Source organism: Cygnus atratus, chromosome 17 (genome assembly GCF_013377495.2).
Source record: "Cygnus atratus isolate AKBS03 ecotype Queensland, Australia chromosome 17, CAtr_DNAZoo_HiC_assembly, whole genome shotgun sequence".
Lineage (NCBI taxonomy): Eukaryota > Metazoa > Chordata > Aves > Anseriformes > Anatidae > Cygnus > Cygnus atratus.
Genome location: NC_066378.1, coordinates 3,246,320 through 3,265,448, shown reverse-complemented (window position 1 = coordinate 3,265,448; position 19,129 = coordinate 3,246,320). Strand labels below are relative to the sequence as shown.

The 19,129-nt window shown below is 47.8% G+C and overlaps 1 protein-coding gene across 1 annotated transcript in view; it reads right to left on the bottom strand.

The window, feature by feature from the left end:
• Positions 1-584: 584 nt before the first annotated feature.
• The window catches only part of TBX5 (T-box transcription factor 5), a 36,169-nt gene continuing 17,624 nt past the window's right edge, over positions 585-19,129 (bottom strand). The window contains exons 8-9 of the mRNA XM_035556849.2: positions 9,132-9,358; positions 585-1,168 (exon numbers count right to left, since the gene is read on the bottom strand). Of these exons, the coding sequence (XP_035412742.2) occupies positions 585-1,168; positions 9,132-9,358 (811 nt within the window). The remainder of the gene's footprint in view (positions 1,169-9,131; positions 9,359-19,129) is intronic.

The window sequence follows — 19,129 nt, the reverse complement described above, 5'->3', positions numbered from 1 at the left end:
CAACGATAACACTAACGAAAAACAATAAAAACACCACTCCAAGCTCTACCCTTGGTAAAAAGGGCCCATGTCTTTTTTTTTTTTTTTTGAGAAAATTGAAAGAAAAATATATATATATTATTATTTATTATATAACATTGTCAACATCAACACCACAAAAAAAAAAAAGTAACATCCTAGTTGTTTTCATTCAAGCACTCTGGCCGTGTTGAGAAAGGCAGCAGGAGTCTCGTGTCCCTTTGAGAACAAAAAGAGCAGGGGCCAGGGAGGGGCAATGGGGAGGGGGCTTGCTGTGGCAGCAACACAAGTCAGGTGGGGGGCATGGCGGGGAGCAGTGTGCCGATCTGTTGGTTTTTCACTTTCGAACCAAAAGAAAAAAAGGGGGCAAGTCACACCAAGGCCAATGACTGCTTCGTCCATGGTTTCAATCTGCATCCGTCCCTCTCGAGTGCTAACGGTGAACATTCACTTCGAGTCTTGCAAAACACTCTTGTTTGTATTACCGACGGGGTGTTTTTTTTCCTTTTTTATTTATTTCTCCTCCATTTTTTGCCGTGGCTGATGCTGTGGCCTCGGCTGCCTGGTTAGCTGTTCTCGCTCCATTCTGGCACCATGCCCACGCCGTGCACCGAGTGGTACTGGTGGGGCGAGAGGGTTCGAGGCACGCCATGGGAATAGAGGAACTCTGCGGGCTGGAGGCTGCTGGGGGGGGACTGGATGCCTGTTTGGGGTCCACACTGCCGGACGATGGGTTGGTGAGAAACCGAGGTCTGGTGCTGGAACATGCTGTGGGTGTCTCCTATCTGGGGGGAGGTATGGTTGGCCACGCTGCTGAGCCGGGGCATCAGCGGCCCCGAGGTGAAGTGGGCAGAGAAATGCTGGTAGGGTAACCTGTCCATCGGCTGCATGGCAGACACTGTGCAACTGCTGTAGGAGGGCACGCTGGGCCACGTGTTACAGCTGATGTCTTCCAGGCTGGGCACGGGGTCCGTGGGGGGAGCGGAGCTGGCGTACATGCATGCTTGGCGCTGGGCTGATTCAGTCCTGTATGAAGTGTTCAGTCCCTGCTGCTGGGGGTAACTGGACCTGTAGAAGGGGTCCTCTTCCGCCGGAGAAGTCTCCATGTAGGGCTTCTTGTAGGGATGCTCGGTGGTGGAACATTCCTCATCTGTTGGGAGAGAAAACTCCTGGTAGCCAACACCAACACCGTGCCCTGCAGCCCAGCAGGATTATCCTCCTCCTGCCAGGGGCACAGCCTGCACGCAGCAGGTCTGGAGACATCCCCCGGCTGTGTCACAGCCCTTCCTTGGGATCGGTCTGAACGGATCCCACTAAAGCTGACTGCTGTTTTTGTCCCTGGTCTGTGGAAGGAGGGGGTTAGCTAGGAGCTCTGTGAGCAAAAGCAACGCTGTAAGATGCCAAAGGGACCTTGAGACTTAGCTTTTTTGGTGATACCCCCCACTCAAGCCACCACATCACCAAATTTATCATCTTCTTTTGCTGCCAGCACTTTGGCCAGAGCAGCACCTCCTGCCTGCAGACACAATACCCTAGCAGATGTCCCCACACCCAGAGCCTCAGAGCCGATGCTGTTAATTAAAAAGCTTTAACAATGATACATTATTTTTTTTTGTGATAAGTGACAGAAAAATAGAGATCACAATAAAAATCCCACCGGGAGGGCACCAGCTACGGCAGAGTTGAGGCAATCAAGATTTGGAGTTTTACAGCCCTCAGCTGTGCCAAGGGGCACATAAATCCATGCAGAGCTACGTGCTGTGGCCAGGCAGAAAGAAAAAGAAAAGTGAATTTCCCGTCTCAAAACAACAAGGCGCAGCTTGCAGAGCCCTTTGTTTCCCGCAACAACCCCGTGCCAACCGAGGGAAGGAGATAAACAATTTAGGTGAAATCTCTTGGGGGCAGCAAAATGAATAAATGAATGTGTGCTTATTTATTCATTTTCAGGGTCATCAAATGAAATCCAGCTCTGCTGGGATGGATGGCAAAGTGCCCGGGGATGAGCAGTTCACCAAGAGATTTTAAGGACAACGAGGCAGGCGAAGGGGAGCTTGTTCTGACCCAGATTAACTTTGCTGCTGCTGCTTCAAGAGCAAGATTCCTGGTGCAGGCAGAAAACATCCCACTTCGACTACAGCCTCTCGGGACAGAAAGCCCTGAACACTTTCAGCAAGCGTAAAATGGGAAAGAATACTGCAAGAAATAGCCCTCTTCAAATTTCCTCAACTAGCATGGTTTTGAGCATGATTTCAGCTGCCTTTTTCTTTTTCTTTTCTTCTTTTTCTTTTTCTTTTTTTTTTTAACCCCCAAAATACAAAAGAAACAAACAGCTCCATAAAAAGGAGGACAAAAGCATCTGCCCCCACCAGAAGGCATTTGCACAAACTCCCGTGGTTTTGCTCTACGTCTCAGCTTCGGGAGGTGCAGACTGGCACTGTTTGTTTCTGGCAAACTTGCACGTACCCTCATTGCTGTAAACAGCCATGTGTTTCTCCAAGCTGCACCCTCTCTGCTTGTAAAATAACCCATTACTCCCACTCAGGTGCCTACCAAGGGCAGCCACTACGGCTGGGCACCAGCAGGACAGGACCAAACATTGCAATAGCATCTTTAACACAGCTGAAATGGTGAGCAGAGCAAAAGCATATCATTGCCCTTACTGCTGATCAGGTTTGTTTTTATTTTTTTATAGGGAAAATGATGAAGTTCCCTGAAGGATGAAAGCTGGAAGCACTGCCTTCAGCTCCCTGCTGAGCACGGGTCTATCGCAGGAGGTACATATGGCTGGAGTAGCTCTAGCTTTTACAGACAGCCTAAAAGTTTTGGATCCCTAACCCAACACTGAGTAATAAGAGCACTAGGGTGGAAAAACAATATCTTGTAAAATGAAGCATTGTTCTGCTAATAAAGTTTTCAGCATTAAACCGCATTACTCTGCTGGCATTGGAAGTCACTGGCTTGGGGTTTGACTGTTTATTTTATTTTTTAATATATACAACACAAAACAGTCGAACCCTGTTTTTCCATTGTGCAAAAGTGTGCCTGACTTACAACCTGAGGTTGCTGATTTTTCCATTTAGCCCAGACATTTTTCTCCCTGCCACAGCACAGCCAGGCAGAGCCACAGAGCCACAGATCTGCTTCCAGAGCACACCGCAGGTGAAGAGAGAAAAATAAAAACAACCAGCACGTTGGTGGAAACCCTATGGGTGCCCCCTCTTCTTCCCTAAGCTCTACCAATTACTCTGCTGGCCTTTCTAGACCCATTCTCTCTGATGTTGAGCGTGGAAAGGGCACTGTCACTCCAGGTCTTAAGGTGTTTAAGGGCAGCATGCACGTCTCCAAAGGGGATGCTAACAAAGGATCACAGCCTATCCTAACCCTAACACTTCTTGCCCACCCTCTGGCCCCTCCTCCTGGTGCTTTTCCCACCTGTGTAACCTCAAAGTGCTCAAGAGAATAGAATGGTCCATCTTGAAGATGGAATGATGCAGAGCAGAGATCCTCAGCTGATGGCTCTGCACCGGTACGTGGTCTCTACTCTGACCTGCCATTACCCCACCACCCCTCACAGAGGAAATCAGAGCCAGCACCAAGCAGGTGAAGGTCATCCCCACAGATCTGGGGACAGGTAGGAGACTTCTTCAAGTAAGAGCATGGCAAAAAGTGGAACAAGCCAAAGAAAGCTCTCCTGCAATGCTGGAAGGAGGCATTCCCATTCCATTCTTATTTAGAGTCATCCCCACCTGCTCTGGAGCCTGGGCACTGTATCCCAAGGCTATGTCCTCTTCCCGAAGGTCCTCTCACCTCCTCAGCATCAACAGGACATAGCATCCACTTTGCCCTGGTTTCTTTCTTGATCCTGGCTCCTTAACAGCCTTCCATTGTCCTTCCCCTGGTAGCAAAGCCCCACGGGGAGCTGTGCACCTCTGGGAGACGCTGGAGGTCCTGCAAGATGCTGCCCATCCTCACTGCTATTCTTGGAAGCCGAGAGTGGCAATCAGCTCCTGCGACTAGCCCCTTGATACTGCACAAACCTCAAAAAGCAAAGGGCTCTGCCAAGCAGAGGGAATCTGCCAGCGCCTGGGAGAAGCTGCTCCAAAGTGGGTCCAAGGAAAATGGAGCCTGCAGAACGGGGTGGAAACTGGCTTCCAACCAAAGGAATTTGATGATCTATCTAATGAAGGAGCTTGAGCGAGAGCGTAAGCAGTTCCAAGGTTTCCGGTATTTACTACTTCCAGCTGGGTTGTAAATACCACACAAATGGCTTTTTAAATGGAATTTTCCCAATACCAAGATTAGGGCCATCCAGGATGAAATGCAAACATGCAAAATCTCTGGACTTCAGGGTGTCCAGGGCCCACCTCTTCCCTTGGTGTAAATCAGGGGAGCTCCTTTCCAATTCATGACAATCAGCTCCCTGGGATGGAAGACAATGCAGAACGGGACCCAATTGTTTGAGCTTTTAACGCTCACCCACACTTCCAGGACATTACAGTAGGTTCATCCCAACTTTGTCAGGGAGACACAATGGATGATTGTCATTAACGCTGTTGTTTTGCCCAGTCTGGTTTCTCATATGAATCTAGCATGAGCATGAATAGCAAATCACAATGTGCAAAGCTGACAAGGGTTGTCAAAGAAGAAAAGAAAAAGATGGATTTAACCAAAATGTGCATCTTTAAAGGGCAAGCAGGACATGTCCTAGGACATGAAACCTATGACAGGTTGTGGCTATGCTAGTTGTTATAGCAGTCACAAGGTTTGCAATGGCTGTGATGCATTGCAGGGGAGCAGAGGGGCAGAAAAACCCAACACCAAAAGCTGGAGCCACTTCCAGGGGCAGCAAATGGCTGCACTGCCTGCAAAGGCACAGAAAGCATCTCCTGATGAGACAGTGGGGTGTCTACATGAAGCTACTGAAACAACAGCCCCACCAGCAGGGCTGGGCACCCACCAACCCCCTGAATATCTCGCCACCATGCAGGCACGTTACTCCTCATCCTCAGTGCCCCAGCAGCCCCCTTGCTCCCAGCTGCATCTACCCAAGCTGCAGACACCTCTGGCCACAGTGTAGCTCAAGGCTTGGCAAACTCATTGCATCTCCTAAACCGTTGGCAGGATGAGCAGCGTGTCCTCCAAGTAGGCCTCCCACACCTGACTCGTGTTCAGCCCTGGTCCTGGAGCTTCCTCAAGTGACAGAAAAGCTGGGCAGGAAGAAATCAGCTTGGTAAATGAAGAGGTCAGTCCTCTCTGACAGCGCCTGTTTTGGAGAAGGGGGAAAGGCATTGCTGCATCTCCACCCACCTCAGCAGAGCAGGAAGAGGATGAAAGATATATTCTTCCCCATGGGCAGGGTCATGTCCAAGCTAAGAGGCTGAAGGATACAGTCCTCACTGGCTGGAGCCGGTGGATTCTGCCACATCCTTCTTCTCCCTCAGAGTGCCAACATGACAACTTGTATAACCTCCCCGGGGAGAGGCTGTTCCAGTTGCCTCCTGTTCAGCATCGCAAGCATCCCAGAAATCTGCCAAGTGGTTGAGATTGTGTAAGGCCGGGAGGGAGCAGGGGTTTAAAGGGATGACTTTTCAGTTCACAGGAAGTCTGAGGAGAGAGGATAACAGAAGGGAAAACAAGCCCCGATGCCCTAATTGGGATGTGGGGCTAAAATCAAAGACAGAAAGCCAGCTGCCTGCTGGAAAGTCCTTTTGGGCTCCTCCAAGCACAGCAGTGAGAGAGGGAGAAGTGGAGAACTAGAGAAGGAGTGAAGCTTTAACAGATCTTTGTTGCAGCCTAAAAATCCACATTAAGAGTTGAGGCCACTCCTTAGTAGGACAGAGTTTTGGAGTTTATACATCCACCCAAGTCCAGCCCGAGTGAAATGCCATAAGCGATCTCAGTGTGGAGCTAGGACACAAGGCAGGACAATTCCTGCCTCAAGGACTGCATTTAGCATGTCCAGAAAGTGCCTGGAGCAGCAGCCTCGTCATGCCATGCTGGGGTCATTCCCAATGCTGTGACCCCAGGTTCCCAGCCAGGCACCAGGAATTGCCAGAGCTGTGGCTCTGGGATGTGTCCTTCCTTCCTCGCCTAGAGGAGGATCGGCTCCCTGAGACAGAGGAGCCTTCGGAGATAACATCCCCTCGCAGCCCTGCTGCTCTCCCCTAATGTAGCTCCGTATCAGATCCCCAGAGCGAATCCATCTTGACTTGACAGCTAAGAACAACACTGTCAAACACGGAACTAAATCTTGGTCCTCAGTCACCAAGAAAGTAGAAGTCAAACGAGGTTCTTTTTAGCTGCTCGAACACAGATCTATTCTTAACCAAGCCTAAACGAAGACTTGCCCTCCTGATTAAAAGGGCTCTAGAGAAACATCACGAGATGTCAAAGCTGGAAGGAGCAGTATCCGAGAGACTATCTTGGAAAACAGGGGTGGTATTTGTTTCAGAAGATACAGACACCAGCTGGTCTCGAACCCAGGCGAACTGCCCTCTGCCCCTGCAAGCACTTACCCATAACCACAGCCTTGTGGAGGGGAAATAATCTGCTGGAGACAAATCCTAAACTGACTGAAGAGGAGCCAATGTTTGGGAAATCGATGATCCAATGAAATCAATAAAATTCCCAGTCCAGAAAATAGACAGAGGTACGTTAGAACTCAACATGCTGCTACATTTTTTTCTGAGATCGTAAGGCTTGTTAGAAATTGTGCAGAAAGATTAAAGCAGGAAAGGGGGAGAGGTGTGAGGAAGAGCTTAATATTTCACTGGAAAAGGGGAGGCTGGAAGAGGAAGATAAAGAGAAATATTATAGGTAGGATTATTTTCCCTCATTTAGTAAAGACTCTTGCTCAGCACTAGAAGAAAGTGCCACGCACAGCCTGAGTCCGAGACGAAACCTTGGATCACGTTCTGATTTATCTGAACAGAATTGCTCATCTCTAGTTACTTTTTTTTTTTTTTTTTTAATTAATTTCACTTCGCAAAGAGCTGCTTGGCAGCTTACATTGGCTCTCTGTTTCCCATTAACTTTGTGTTTCTTTCCTTTAAGCCCTGGTGGCTGTTTTCGATTTGCTTGGATGCGTGGGGAGGGGAAAAAGCACAGCGAGGAGAGCCGGGGCTTGGGCTCCTGAGACAGCAGCCTCGCGGAAGAAGCCGGTGGTATCAGACAGGACGCTGCTTCTCTTTGATTAAAGCATTTGGCGGCTTTGATAAAAGGCCCTTAACTGCTTGTGCCACTCAAGCCATCGGTGAGATAATGAGGGGCCATCAGCCCTACAGACAAGGACATGCTCCGTCGGTCTCCTGCACTTTGGCAAGGGCCATGCAGGCCAGAAAAGGGCCAGGGAGCTTATTACGGGGCAGATAGTCGTCTCTTTTGTGACAATAAGAGGAAGTGAGATAATTGGGGGATTGAGGGAAACCACCCATGGAGACACCACTTAGCGGGAATCCCAAAACTGGAAGGAAACCTCTGCTGAGTCCTTATCGCTTTACAACGTGGAGGCGAATGATGGATTGCCCCGCGGTGTGGGGACACGCAGCAGTCGGAGGTTGTCCGAAGGGGCTGCTGCCATTTGGGCAGCTCGTTTGGGTTAGTTTTTGTCAAGGGGAAGAGGAACCATGAAAGCTCAGTTCCTGGGGCAAAGGAGCACTGAGGCTGGAGCTCAGGCTAAGGGACACAAAGGGTAAATGTGACCTCCTGCCCCATCACCACCACAGACGGGGTTTTGTGTCCCAGCATCTTGCATCCATAGCTCTGCACCAGTATGGGGGAAGCAAGGGTGACACGGCTCACCTCTGACCTTAGGGGACACCCTGGGAGGCCACTGCTACTCCTTATTCCCCACCTGACAGCTAGCCCAAGCCTAGCATCGCCATTTCCCACCGCAGCTTTGACGCAGGTTTTATGAGCATAAGGATGCAGTGCTCAGAAAATTACACCTCCATTTTCCACCATTTGCTTTTTACACCAGGAAAATATTACAATTCCTCAACGTTTTGCATTTATACACGTACACACACACCCACAACTGATGCTACAACACCCAGAGGATTCCCCACGGATGTGAGAGACCCCAATTTCCACTGCCCTCCTGCCCCATCTGCCAGCACTTCCCAGCATCCGCTACCTTCGCCCTGAGCCTGCTCTGCACGTCCCAGTGCCCCCGGGGTTATGCTGCTAAAAATAATGACATGTGGCTGATAGGACCATGCAGGGAAGCAGGAAGGGATCTGCTGTAGGAAGGGGCTACTGGGCTGGAGCAGTTCTTGGTGCATTTGCCACGGTGCACGCTGTCTCCTGTTGGCTTTTCCTGTGCTAAATAGTGGAGGAAAGGGAAAAGGGGCAGGCGGCAATGATCTCCTGCCCACCCTATAGCACTCTGCCCTGGATATTCCCTATTCTTCTGAGGGTCTGGGCTTGACCTGAGGGTTTTGCTACCTCAGCCCTGCAGCGGGGCACTCCCATTGCTTTGGGAGAGGAAGGGAGAACCTGCCAAGTGCTTCTCCTGCCCGAGAACAATTACCCCCTCACTACCCCGGGTCCTTCACGCCAGGACGAGCTCAGCAGTCAGCGTAAAGCACTCACAGTTGGATCCCTCAAGCTCTGTCAAAGCAGGTCAGTCACGCCAGAGGGGAATGAACATGGATATCATGGTTTTCAATCCCATGCCCCACTCATTAGACCGGGCATTTAAGTGGAAATGCTTTCTGCATATGAGCAAATATCTCCCAACCGTGAGACTCTCAGTCCAAAACTGTGCAAAATCCAAGCTGTCAAGGTATCTACACTCAGAGATTAACCCCGTCTGAGGGACTATGGAGCCAGATAAGCCAGCTTTATCTGCTGCCCCAGCTATCTAGCTGAATGTGGATTCAACGGGGGTGGAAGGTACAGCCACCCCTCCAAACAGCTCACTCCCAGCCCAGCAGCAGGGAAGGGGATTTAGGCTCACACTGGTGAGATGAGTTCCCCAGCCCAGCTCGGTGGACTGCCTTCACCCCTTGTACATCTTGAAGTCTAACAGCAAGGGGAACACCACAGAATAATGCTGATGGTCATGCTAGGAAGGGGGGGAAGTTGCAAAGCAAGAGCATCTGAGCTCTGACCTTTTCTCTTGGTGCAGTGGTAGATCTGGCTGTGCTCCTGGGAGATCGGGTAGGGGTTGGCAGGTGGCAGCAGGTCCTGGGAGGTGCTCGACACCCCGTTCTCGCACTGGTACTGGGAGCCCAGGTTGGAGGAGGCGGAAAGGACCCTGGTCTCGCCACTGAAGGGGCTGTGATTCGAGGACACTTTCTGTCTCACCGTGCTCCTGGGAACAACCGGGTACTCCTTACTGAAAGCAAACAAACAAAAAATACAAAGCAGAAAAGTAATCAATTAATAAATAGATCAGTGAATTAATAAATGAAGGCAGTACATTAGTGTCATGGTGTTTGAAGAGTCTTTCAGGGAAATAGAGACGTCCCTCCCAGGAGACTGCAGCCCCGTCATGCTTTATCGCTGCAGCACTCTCCCCTTTCGCTTTCCGTTTTGTATCTTTCCCGTTATGTTCTTGCCTCTTCCACCACTGCTGCTGTTTGACACACACACATAAAATAGATACACGTACTCTTAGCAAAATACACAAGATTAATACATGAATATTATAATAGCATTTATAAATTACATGCTATTTATATCGTGTATGGGAGCAAGCGTGTAAATAAAAACCTCATCTCTGCCAAGTTGCTTACAGGGAACCAAGCTGACTTGGAGATGGATTAAATATTTGATCTACTTTTCCCCCTTTGGTTATCATCCCCATTCCTTTTCCCCAGGCTCCTCCAGCCTGATTCTCCTGAACAGGGGATCTCTGGGCCAGAGAACAAGCTCCCTTCCAGAGCACTCAGGGAGGAGAAATAAATAAGTCATCGAGACCTAATGCACGCCAGAACCACGTGCATGAATGGAGCCGAGCTGGAAGGACAAGCACTGATAGAAAGTCTGGTTTGTTCCCTTGTTTTGAAATTTGGTTTGGAGCAGGGATGCTTTGCCAGCCCTGGCTACAAATCCCTCTCCTACAAGACCCTAGAGTTCTGGAGACATTTCCCCAAACACGTCAGTGGCTGGACAAGGTTATTCCTGCTTTATAGGACAGAAGTGAACAGGGGGTCTCAGAGACCTCAGGGGAGGTACTAACCTCCCTCTGGTCTTCTTGCAAGACAGCCAGGCACTCATCAAACCCAAGGACTGCTGAAATGCCTAAAGAGCAGGTTGCACAGCAGCACCCTGTGAATTGCCACCAGGCTCAGAGCAGCCAGAACTAGAGCCCAGGTTACAACACAAGCTCTCCTCTTTGAAGCTGCAGCCTTTGGACCAAAGAGGCTTTGGGGTACCCTACTCACCTGCCCAAGGCTGCTCTGCTGGAGCGAGGACAGATCCTTAAATCCACCTTGAGCAGGCTCACTTGGCCACTTACATGTAGAGGAGAAGCCCCAATTCTCTTTTTAGGCCCCTTAGAGAGGACCTATCACTGTAGAAACTCAAAATTTATTTACAAAATTTAACAATACCAATTATATAAACCTACTCACAGCAGGCAGCTTTCATCCAAACCACTGCTGCAGCGACTGCCAGAAATATTAGCAACCGAGCTGTTATGGAGGGGAAACTCACCCAGGAGCTCAAAACCAAATGAATGCGTCTCTCATTGTGCCACAAAAGCTTTCCAAACTCTGGGCACTGGTGGCTTGCCAAGCAGAGCCTACTCAAAATGGGGGGGTCTCTTCCCCTGGAAGCCCAGCAGCTCCTCCCTGCAGGAGCAGGGCTTTCCATCCACTTAGGCTGGCTGACCAGAAAGCTTTTTTGTCCAGAAGTTCAGGCTGTGCACAATGAATAAAAGAGATGGACTGGGAGGAATCTGGGAGGAAGCAGAGACTTGTCCTTCTCATACACAAGCCAGCAATAGATGCCAGAGGACGCAGTGGGCTTCAGGAGACCTCTCCATCAGCGGACAGCCAGCACTAGTGTTTCCATCCCAGAAGCTCCTGCTGGAAAGTGCAGGAAAGTTGAGAACTATGGCCTTCAAACCTCCCTATCTCCAAGTGATCTCCAAATCTGCTAGGTGCTAGGAGGTCTCCCAGCCCTACCAGATCATGGTTTTCAGCTGTCTGCTCCACCCATGCTCCACTTTCATGCAAGGATATTCATGGAGATGATACTCCAAAGCTGCATCCTCAGCACATTTCTCTTACGAGGAGACAAGATGCCAAAAGGTGACACACACCCCTCCCAAAAATGGCATAGCCTTGTTTATTTACTTTTTTTTTTTTTTTTAAACCCCAGTGTGTTGCCTACAAGCTGCCATGGAGGAGGATGGGGACACACTATGGCCTGATGTCACACCACGTTTTCTGTGGCTCTTTTGGAGGATGCCAAGGTAACTGCAGTCATAGTTTCTCACTGCTTCAGTGCTGGGAGAATTGGATGTCCCCTTTGGACAGAGCCATCCTCTCCCCTTTTGCAAGTGGGGTTAGATCTGCATGGGCATTTCTTACAGTAAACTCTCCTGGTAGCTCACAGGGACCTCCACCAACGTCAGCCCCTCGCTCTGCAAAGAGACATCCAAACACTGAGAACAGCCCCCATCTGGACACTGCTCACCTAAATCAACGCTTTCTGACCCAATGGAGAGCTGGGGGAAGCAGGGGAAGAAATAAAATAACACAGTTGTTTCTCACGAATGAAAAGTATTTCTTTTCTATAATAGAGCTGTATGCCTTAAACTGCAATGTTTTTACCCTGGAGTGCCAGCACAGGTTGTGTCAGGGTCCCACACTCCTGCTGCACAATGGGAGCCAAATTTTTCCCCGACTGCATTTCCCCAGGGAAACCACAGCCCCCGTGGCTGTCAGAAGGAGCGTGGAGCAGCCAGACCCCCGCTGGAGCCAGCACAGGTTGGAAACACCAAGTTTCCAAGCAGCAGTTCCCAGGAGGCACCTCTAGGACTTCTCTCGGACCGAAATATTTCCATTTCAGTCAAAACATGTTGGGTGCTATTTTTGCCAAAAAATGAACTATTTGAAAGGGAGAGGAAGAAAAGTATTTTCTAACTAAATATCAAAAGTATTTTCTTCCTTTTGCTTTGTTTTTCCGTGCACAAAGGCAGTTATCTCCACATTTCTACATTTTTCTTCCTTACAGGAGCTGTGCTCTAATAAAAAGATTGCTTTGGTACCTTATAACACAACAGTCATCTTGAAACATTTATACTGTTTCCTGAGCACACGATATGGAGTGTGCACAACTACCAGTTTATATTATCCTTTGGTCTTTAAAAATGTATCAGATTTTTTTTTTCAGTGCCTAAAAGTCACTATTCCCAAAATAGCTGGTTGTAATCCTGGGCCACAGTTTAATGGAATGAAATGTTTTGTTCACTGCTGGCACAAAATGATTGTTGTGTCCAGAACAGTTGCTGTCCAAAAAAAAAAAAAAATTGCAGAGAGGCTGGGAGGAGAGGAAAAAAAAGCCTGACTTAACACTGGCAATATAGGCAGTTGTCCTCACAGCACAGGACAGACTGCTGTTCCTGGGCCAGAATGCAAGTTATGGTTTCATATTTATGTGTTAATAAATTATTTTTTTTTCTCTCATTGAAAATTACAAAATTGGAAGAAAAGTTGGTTGGGGAAAGAATTTACAAGGAAGGAAGCTGTTGCTGGTCTATTTAAAGTCTGTGAGAGGCTAATGATGAATATTTGGGTACTGTAGATCGCGTACTATGATAGCAGAGGGGCATTGGGAGGAAGGGAGAGTTGTACTGGGCAAGGTGGAAATCTGTCCCATTTTCACATCTTGTGACATCTTCCCCAGCCAAATGACGCCTTCACCAGGACAGACTCGGGAGCTGGATGAGGTCACGTATGCCACACATTCACATCTAGCAAAGGATTCAGAGGAGGAAGTTCAAGGAGGTTTTGTAATCTCACCGCTGGAAACCTCAGTGTCCTCTGCAAACCAATAAAAACTGTGAAAAAATGAGAAATCTTCAGAGAGCGGCATCCAGCCCATTTTCTTGCTTATCACTATGTTGTAAGAGACTAATAATTTTCAGCATATTTTCATGTGCAGACTTGAAGTTTCCTAATGTACTAGCTAGTGCATAGTAAATGCAGCTGGCAGACAAAAGAAAAAAGTTTAAAAGCTCTTCAAAAATCCACAGTTTATAACTTGGAAGCTTCCATGTTGCAACACCCAGTCCCTAGTGGCCCTAAGCAAATGGTTTCAGAAGGTGCTTCTGATTTTTCCCTAACAAAGCAAATATACCAAGGCTCTCCAGAGCTGTTGTAGCTCATGGAAACAAGACTTCAAAAGAGCTATTAAATATCAGCCCTCAAGGACTATGCCAATACCTCCACGAGGGACATGAAATGGAAGGGGATTTCCCCATGGTTGTGCTGCCCTGTTCTCACAGCATCCTTTGGAGACCCTAATCCGGGTGCTTGTCTAGATCTTGTTCATGATGACAATTCCTAATCTAAAGGCTGGTTTACGGTATATCAAAAACCAAAACCAGCCATTCCCCTCCACTCTTTCCAAAGTGTCATGAGATTTTTAACTCCTACAGGTGCTTGCTATGGAAGGACAAACGCCTGCTGTCCTACTAGCCCTGCACTCTCCATCTGCTCAGCACCCACGGCTGCACATCCGTGGAATCACACCCTTACTCCAGATGTTCAAACATGACTCAAAGGCATTTGATTTTGTATTTCCCAGGCCACCAATTTTTGTCCTTCCTGCTGAGACTTGAGAGTGGGAAAGAAATGGAAGTCAGCCACAAAAGATATAGAGAGGAAGAGAAAAAAAAATGTGACTGGAATAAATATAACACCTCCCAGGAAAAAAATAAACCAGCAAACAATTGTCACCGTGCATTCATTTCAGCTTATTTCCCACATCTTGTAATAAAATCGAACCATTCTCAGGAGACTGTCTGGAGAGCTTAAGGTGGATAATCTACAGTGTGAGAGGACCTGGTGAGAGAGGGACTCCTGAGTACTTCCTTCACTCTTACCTCAAATCAAATATGAGCTCTCTGTGCATTGGGACCGCAGGCCAGCCTCCCCAAAAAAATAATGCCCTAGGCTGGGTGTCTAGGAAAACAATGCAAAACATCCACAGAGAAACATGGAAGGTTGTGCACAGCAGCATGCTCCAGCAGCATATCAAATGTCCTGAGCTGAACACATAGAGAGGGTTCAACTGGTCTGGGTGCACATTACGAACCAGTGTTCCCATTTCTCGAATGAGCACCGCAGCCCAAAGAGACCACTGCAATGAACCCAAAGAGAAAATGCTACAGACCTAGAGCTACCATCATAAGGCAAGTGAAAAGCTAGGGTCCCGCAGACAAATTCTGCTGACCACGTAAGAAGAACATGAGAGTAGATGGAGGGTGGATGTTGGCCAGAGATGAAACCAAGCATTGATGCTGGGCTGAGCTGCTGCAGATTGGGTCCTGCTGGACAGAGCCAGCAATGGAGGATATTGCAGCTACCCTGCATTTCTTGAGCTGACTCTCTCACTTTAAAAGAGTTGTGGATACCCTCCAGTGAAATCCATAGAGCCTTATTTTGGATTTCATCTGATTTACATCAGATTCTACAGAATGGTGTTCAAGTCTACAGTTTCCACTGGGGCTTTGACCAGGAAACTTTCCTCAGGGCCATTTGCCGGAGGAAAACCTCATCTCTCCAACAGATGTTACAACTCTAAGTCTCACACTGAAAACATTTCGGACAGCATTTGGCTCTTGGGAGATTTCAGTGACAAAACATGGGAAATGAAAGTGGATGTAAAGATGCAATGAGAAGATGCAATGAGAGCAGGGTCATTTTGCTGAGACTGAGACCCACTTGCATTAGGCAGAACAGGACCCGTCAGTCCAACATGATGGCAGCATGACAGGGTAGATGACACTTTTAGAGCCCAGCAAGTCATCCATTTATTCTACTGGCAGCCAAAAATGCACCAGCTTCTCCGCTGTGCCAGTTCTGAATCACGGTACTGATTTTATATCCTTTGGGTCTGGCCCAGTTTCTGTTCTCAGTTACACCGGGAAATACTTGGAATAATTCCCTTGGAGCCAGGAAGATTACTGTGGATTGGTGCCAAAGGAAGCAAGCTACAGCTCGTGATCTTTGACGGAGAAAACACATACATAGCGTTGAACTACACTGCCACTTTCCTTCACTTAGCACATCGCTCTGTATCTGGCTCATTTTGGAAAGGCCCAGGATAGCCATCCAGGGAGCCAAGAGCCACCCTTTCACGTAATCGTCTTTCTACTCAAAAGCTTTCCCAATGAGGAGCTTCAATGACTAATTGCAGTAATTTGAACAAACAGTAACTAGGGTCTGAGACTTCCAGAAGCTCTTCAGCACCCATAATAACCGCTGAAGACAATGGGAGTTGCAAATGAACAGCAAAATTAGTTAAAGGGTTTAACAGAATTGCTCTTTCACATTGCTCTAGCCCCAGATGCACAAACATTTCTCCCCTGCTGTCTTTTGGCAATTACAGATTAAAAATACATATATATAACTTGCATGCAACCCCACCCGAATCACTCAATAGCTAATAGCTATGCTTTATTAATACAGCTCCATTGACTCTCATGCACGGGGAATTTTTTGGGCAAAGTCCTACACTGGCATCTGCAATACAGGTCTCATCTTCCCTCTGCGAACTTCACCCTCTGTGAATTTCTGCTGCCCGTTTTGCTCTTATATTTCCAGCATCACAACTACAAAAATTTTACCTCATTTATGCCTTTCACTTGCAGCATGACCACAGGATACAGATGCAGTATAACTCACATCTCTCTCCATTCTCCTCTAACATGTCTTCCTTATTTTTTTCCCCCCCTTTTTTTTTTAAGAAAAAAAAAAAATCAAGAAAGCAACAAACTTGATCTCATGCTTGGAAACTTAAAAAGCATGCTGTCCCAGAGCACTCATCCTGTCAATGAAACTGCTGAAGGGGTCCTGCATGCCTCAGGAAAGAGAGGGGAGGCAGGGGGAAGTGAACATGTACCAGAAGTCTGCCTTCACTGGAATTTGGGTCTCTCTGGAGCTCATGGCTCTTCGTTCTGAATGAAATCATCTGCTGCTGAAAGGCTTAATAATGCTCCTCAGTGAAGTCTTCTACCTGGACAGACTTATTAACTTCTCTTCTGGGAAACCAGAGGGGAAAAACCAACACGGAGGCCTTGCAAAGGAGATCACGGAGAGGGCTGTGCTCGCACACACATCCACCAACACGTGGCCCTTCCTTGGCCACAGCACACAAAGATTTGCAGAGAGAGAGAGGGGAGAGTCCTCAGCAAGGTACCTGAGACCTCTGTCCTGGTGTCAAAATTCACCTTTCTTCCCTGCGTTGTCCTCCTTCCCCGCAGCCCCTGCCACTTGCCAAGGCTGGGTGCTAAACAGCCGAATCGCCCTCACCTAGGGCTGCTTGTCTGCTCTAAGGAAATCATTCAGACTCTGCAGGCAGAGAGAAGGTTCCTCAGCCCACCCTGCACCCATCTGATAAGCTGATTTCTCACAGATAAGCAGTCCTGCTCTCTGAAAGCACCCTTTGCACAGAGGGAGCCCAGAAACACAGCCCAGCCTGGGGACATTGCTTCTAGGTGGCACCTTCAGTCAGTGCACACCTGATCCCACCAGGTCCATGCCCCAAGCAGCACATTAGGACCTGAAGGATTAGTGCTAGGAGCATGTCTTCATGGGGCACGTGCCTCCTAAGCTGCTTTGAGGTGTGCAAGTGCTGAGGAGGGGATGTGCCTTGACCACAGCCTTTAGTGAAATGGGTTTTCCCCAAAATCAGGATGCTGTAAGCCAGCCTGCACATCCTGCAGGGCAGCACTGCCTCCCAGACTTCTCTGCTGGGGTTGGCTTCTTCTGGGTCTGCTGTCAGCTTGGAAATGTCCCTCTGTGATGGTCCTATGCAGGGACTTAAGGCACAGTTAAGATTCAAGTAAAGAAAACAAAGGTGCTTTCCCCAGCATGAAAAATTCATTCCCTCCGTGGCTGTACCCCCTAATGAGACCAGTGACCTGATGAATGTCAGGTCACCGGTTTCCGGCACTAAAGGCTGTGCACTGTTTTGTAAAAGCATGTTTTTTTCCAACTACCTTTTTTCTTTAATGAAGGAACTGCTCTAAAAGTGTGTCCCACCACGTTCTCCAAGGACGTATACAGCCATCGCTACCCCAAAGCCAACGGAGCAGGATCTGCCAGCCAGGGAGCAGGTTCATGGAGAAAACAACTTCACTACCTATGTGCACACACATATATTAAAGTGTATTTAATCATGTTTTAATATATATATTTCTATATTAAACATAAAGGCCCAAAGGTAGGTCATACTTTTCCAATATACCAAATGCTGAATGTTTCTTCCTTATATATTTTTTGTTTTAATATATTAATAGATTTTGTATTAATTCTGATATATAAAAGTCCATGAAGGTGAGCTTATATTTGTCTATGCTTTCAGCCTTGAATGGGTCTTTATTTTAACACAACAACTTACCCTGCTCTCCCTTAAAAAAAAAAATAATCTTTGTAAAGGTACAGAGTCATTTCCCTGCTATGTGCACAGAGGATAAGTTATTAAGGAAGTGAGCATCAAAAATTACCCTGCAAAGTCAACGCTGGGGATTTTAACCCTTTCAACCGCATCAGGTCTGAGCACATGCATTTATATATTCCAAGTGCTTCTGTTCACTGTATCATTGACTCTGACCGCAGGCCACACACAAAAATGCCAAGCAATTTTTAGCACAAGCTCCGCATGGCTGGGTGCCATGCTCTTCAGATGGCATGAAGCCCTTCTAATAGTCCTCGCTGTTCTTCCTCCTCCCTCCAAAAACCCCACGATGAATGTAAACCTTCAAATCTTTCCATCGACCATAATGAAAGGGTAGTTTAGCAGCAAAAATGTGCTGGGAACATCGTTACTCGAGTTCCAGCAGAGGGGGGGCTGGCACTGGGGGGTGGGTGGGTGAAGCTATTTCAAGTGGCAGTGCGCAGGAAAATAAAGAAATAAATATTGACTTGCAATGCCAGCATCTGTGCAGTTGTTGGAAAGGGCAGGCAAGCAGGGAACACCAGGCACATTCAGAAGACCACAGAGATGATTTAGATTGAGAAGAGTGTTATTTATATATATGTGTGTATATATATATTTGCTTGTTTATTGGCTTTTTTGGATCCAAGCCTTAAAACATTTGTATGTAGGCATATATTTGCCCATTTGGTTGGACCAGACGAACTTGAAGGTCTTTTCCAACCTTAATGATTCGATGATTTGAGTGAGGATGGGGGTATAAGCATTTGCATGATAACAGGCATTATTTGTTGCCCACCAGCAGGATTTGTGAGGCTCTGAGATCCACGATCAGGTCACTAAATACAGCAAAGGGAAGAAATTTCTTCATCTGTACTGATATCAGCACTCCAGGCAGCAGTGACCACCTGCAGCCTGGAGAGATCTACTCCAGCTTCCTGGGCTGGCCACAGAAGGACATGTGCCAGCACAAGGTGACAGCGCATGTCCCTGCAGCCTCGCACCGAGAGCCAGCTCTGCTGGTCCCAGAGAATAAGGAATCTGAGTCACTCCTGCCCTCCTGGATGGAAAATGCTATATTGAGCCTCTACATCTGTCTTAGGTATAATCATGGGTATGGCAATGTTCCTGCAAAACATTTGCACCAGGAAGTAACTTGACACATGGACGGAGTTCCAAGTTCAGTGAAAGATGTGAAGTTAATTACCAGCAGGACCTGACATTTAGAAAAGGACCTGAAACAGGATTTTTAAACAGGCTTTAGGTATAGGTCTCAGCTTAAGTACTTACATCCAAAACTGAGATCCAAAAAGACCTCTTTAGTCACCTGGCCCTGGAGATCCAACATTTTTTAACACCTTCCTTTTTCAACCTGAAACCACTGTGCCTATGCTCCTGCTCCACACATCCAGAAGCAACCAGGCAAAGTTTCCCCTCCTGCCAAAGACCCTCTGAAAGCCAGCAACCAGCACAATGCACCGAGGTCTCCAGA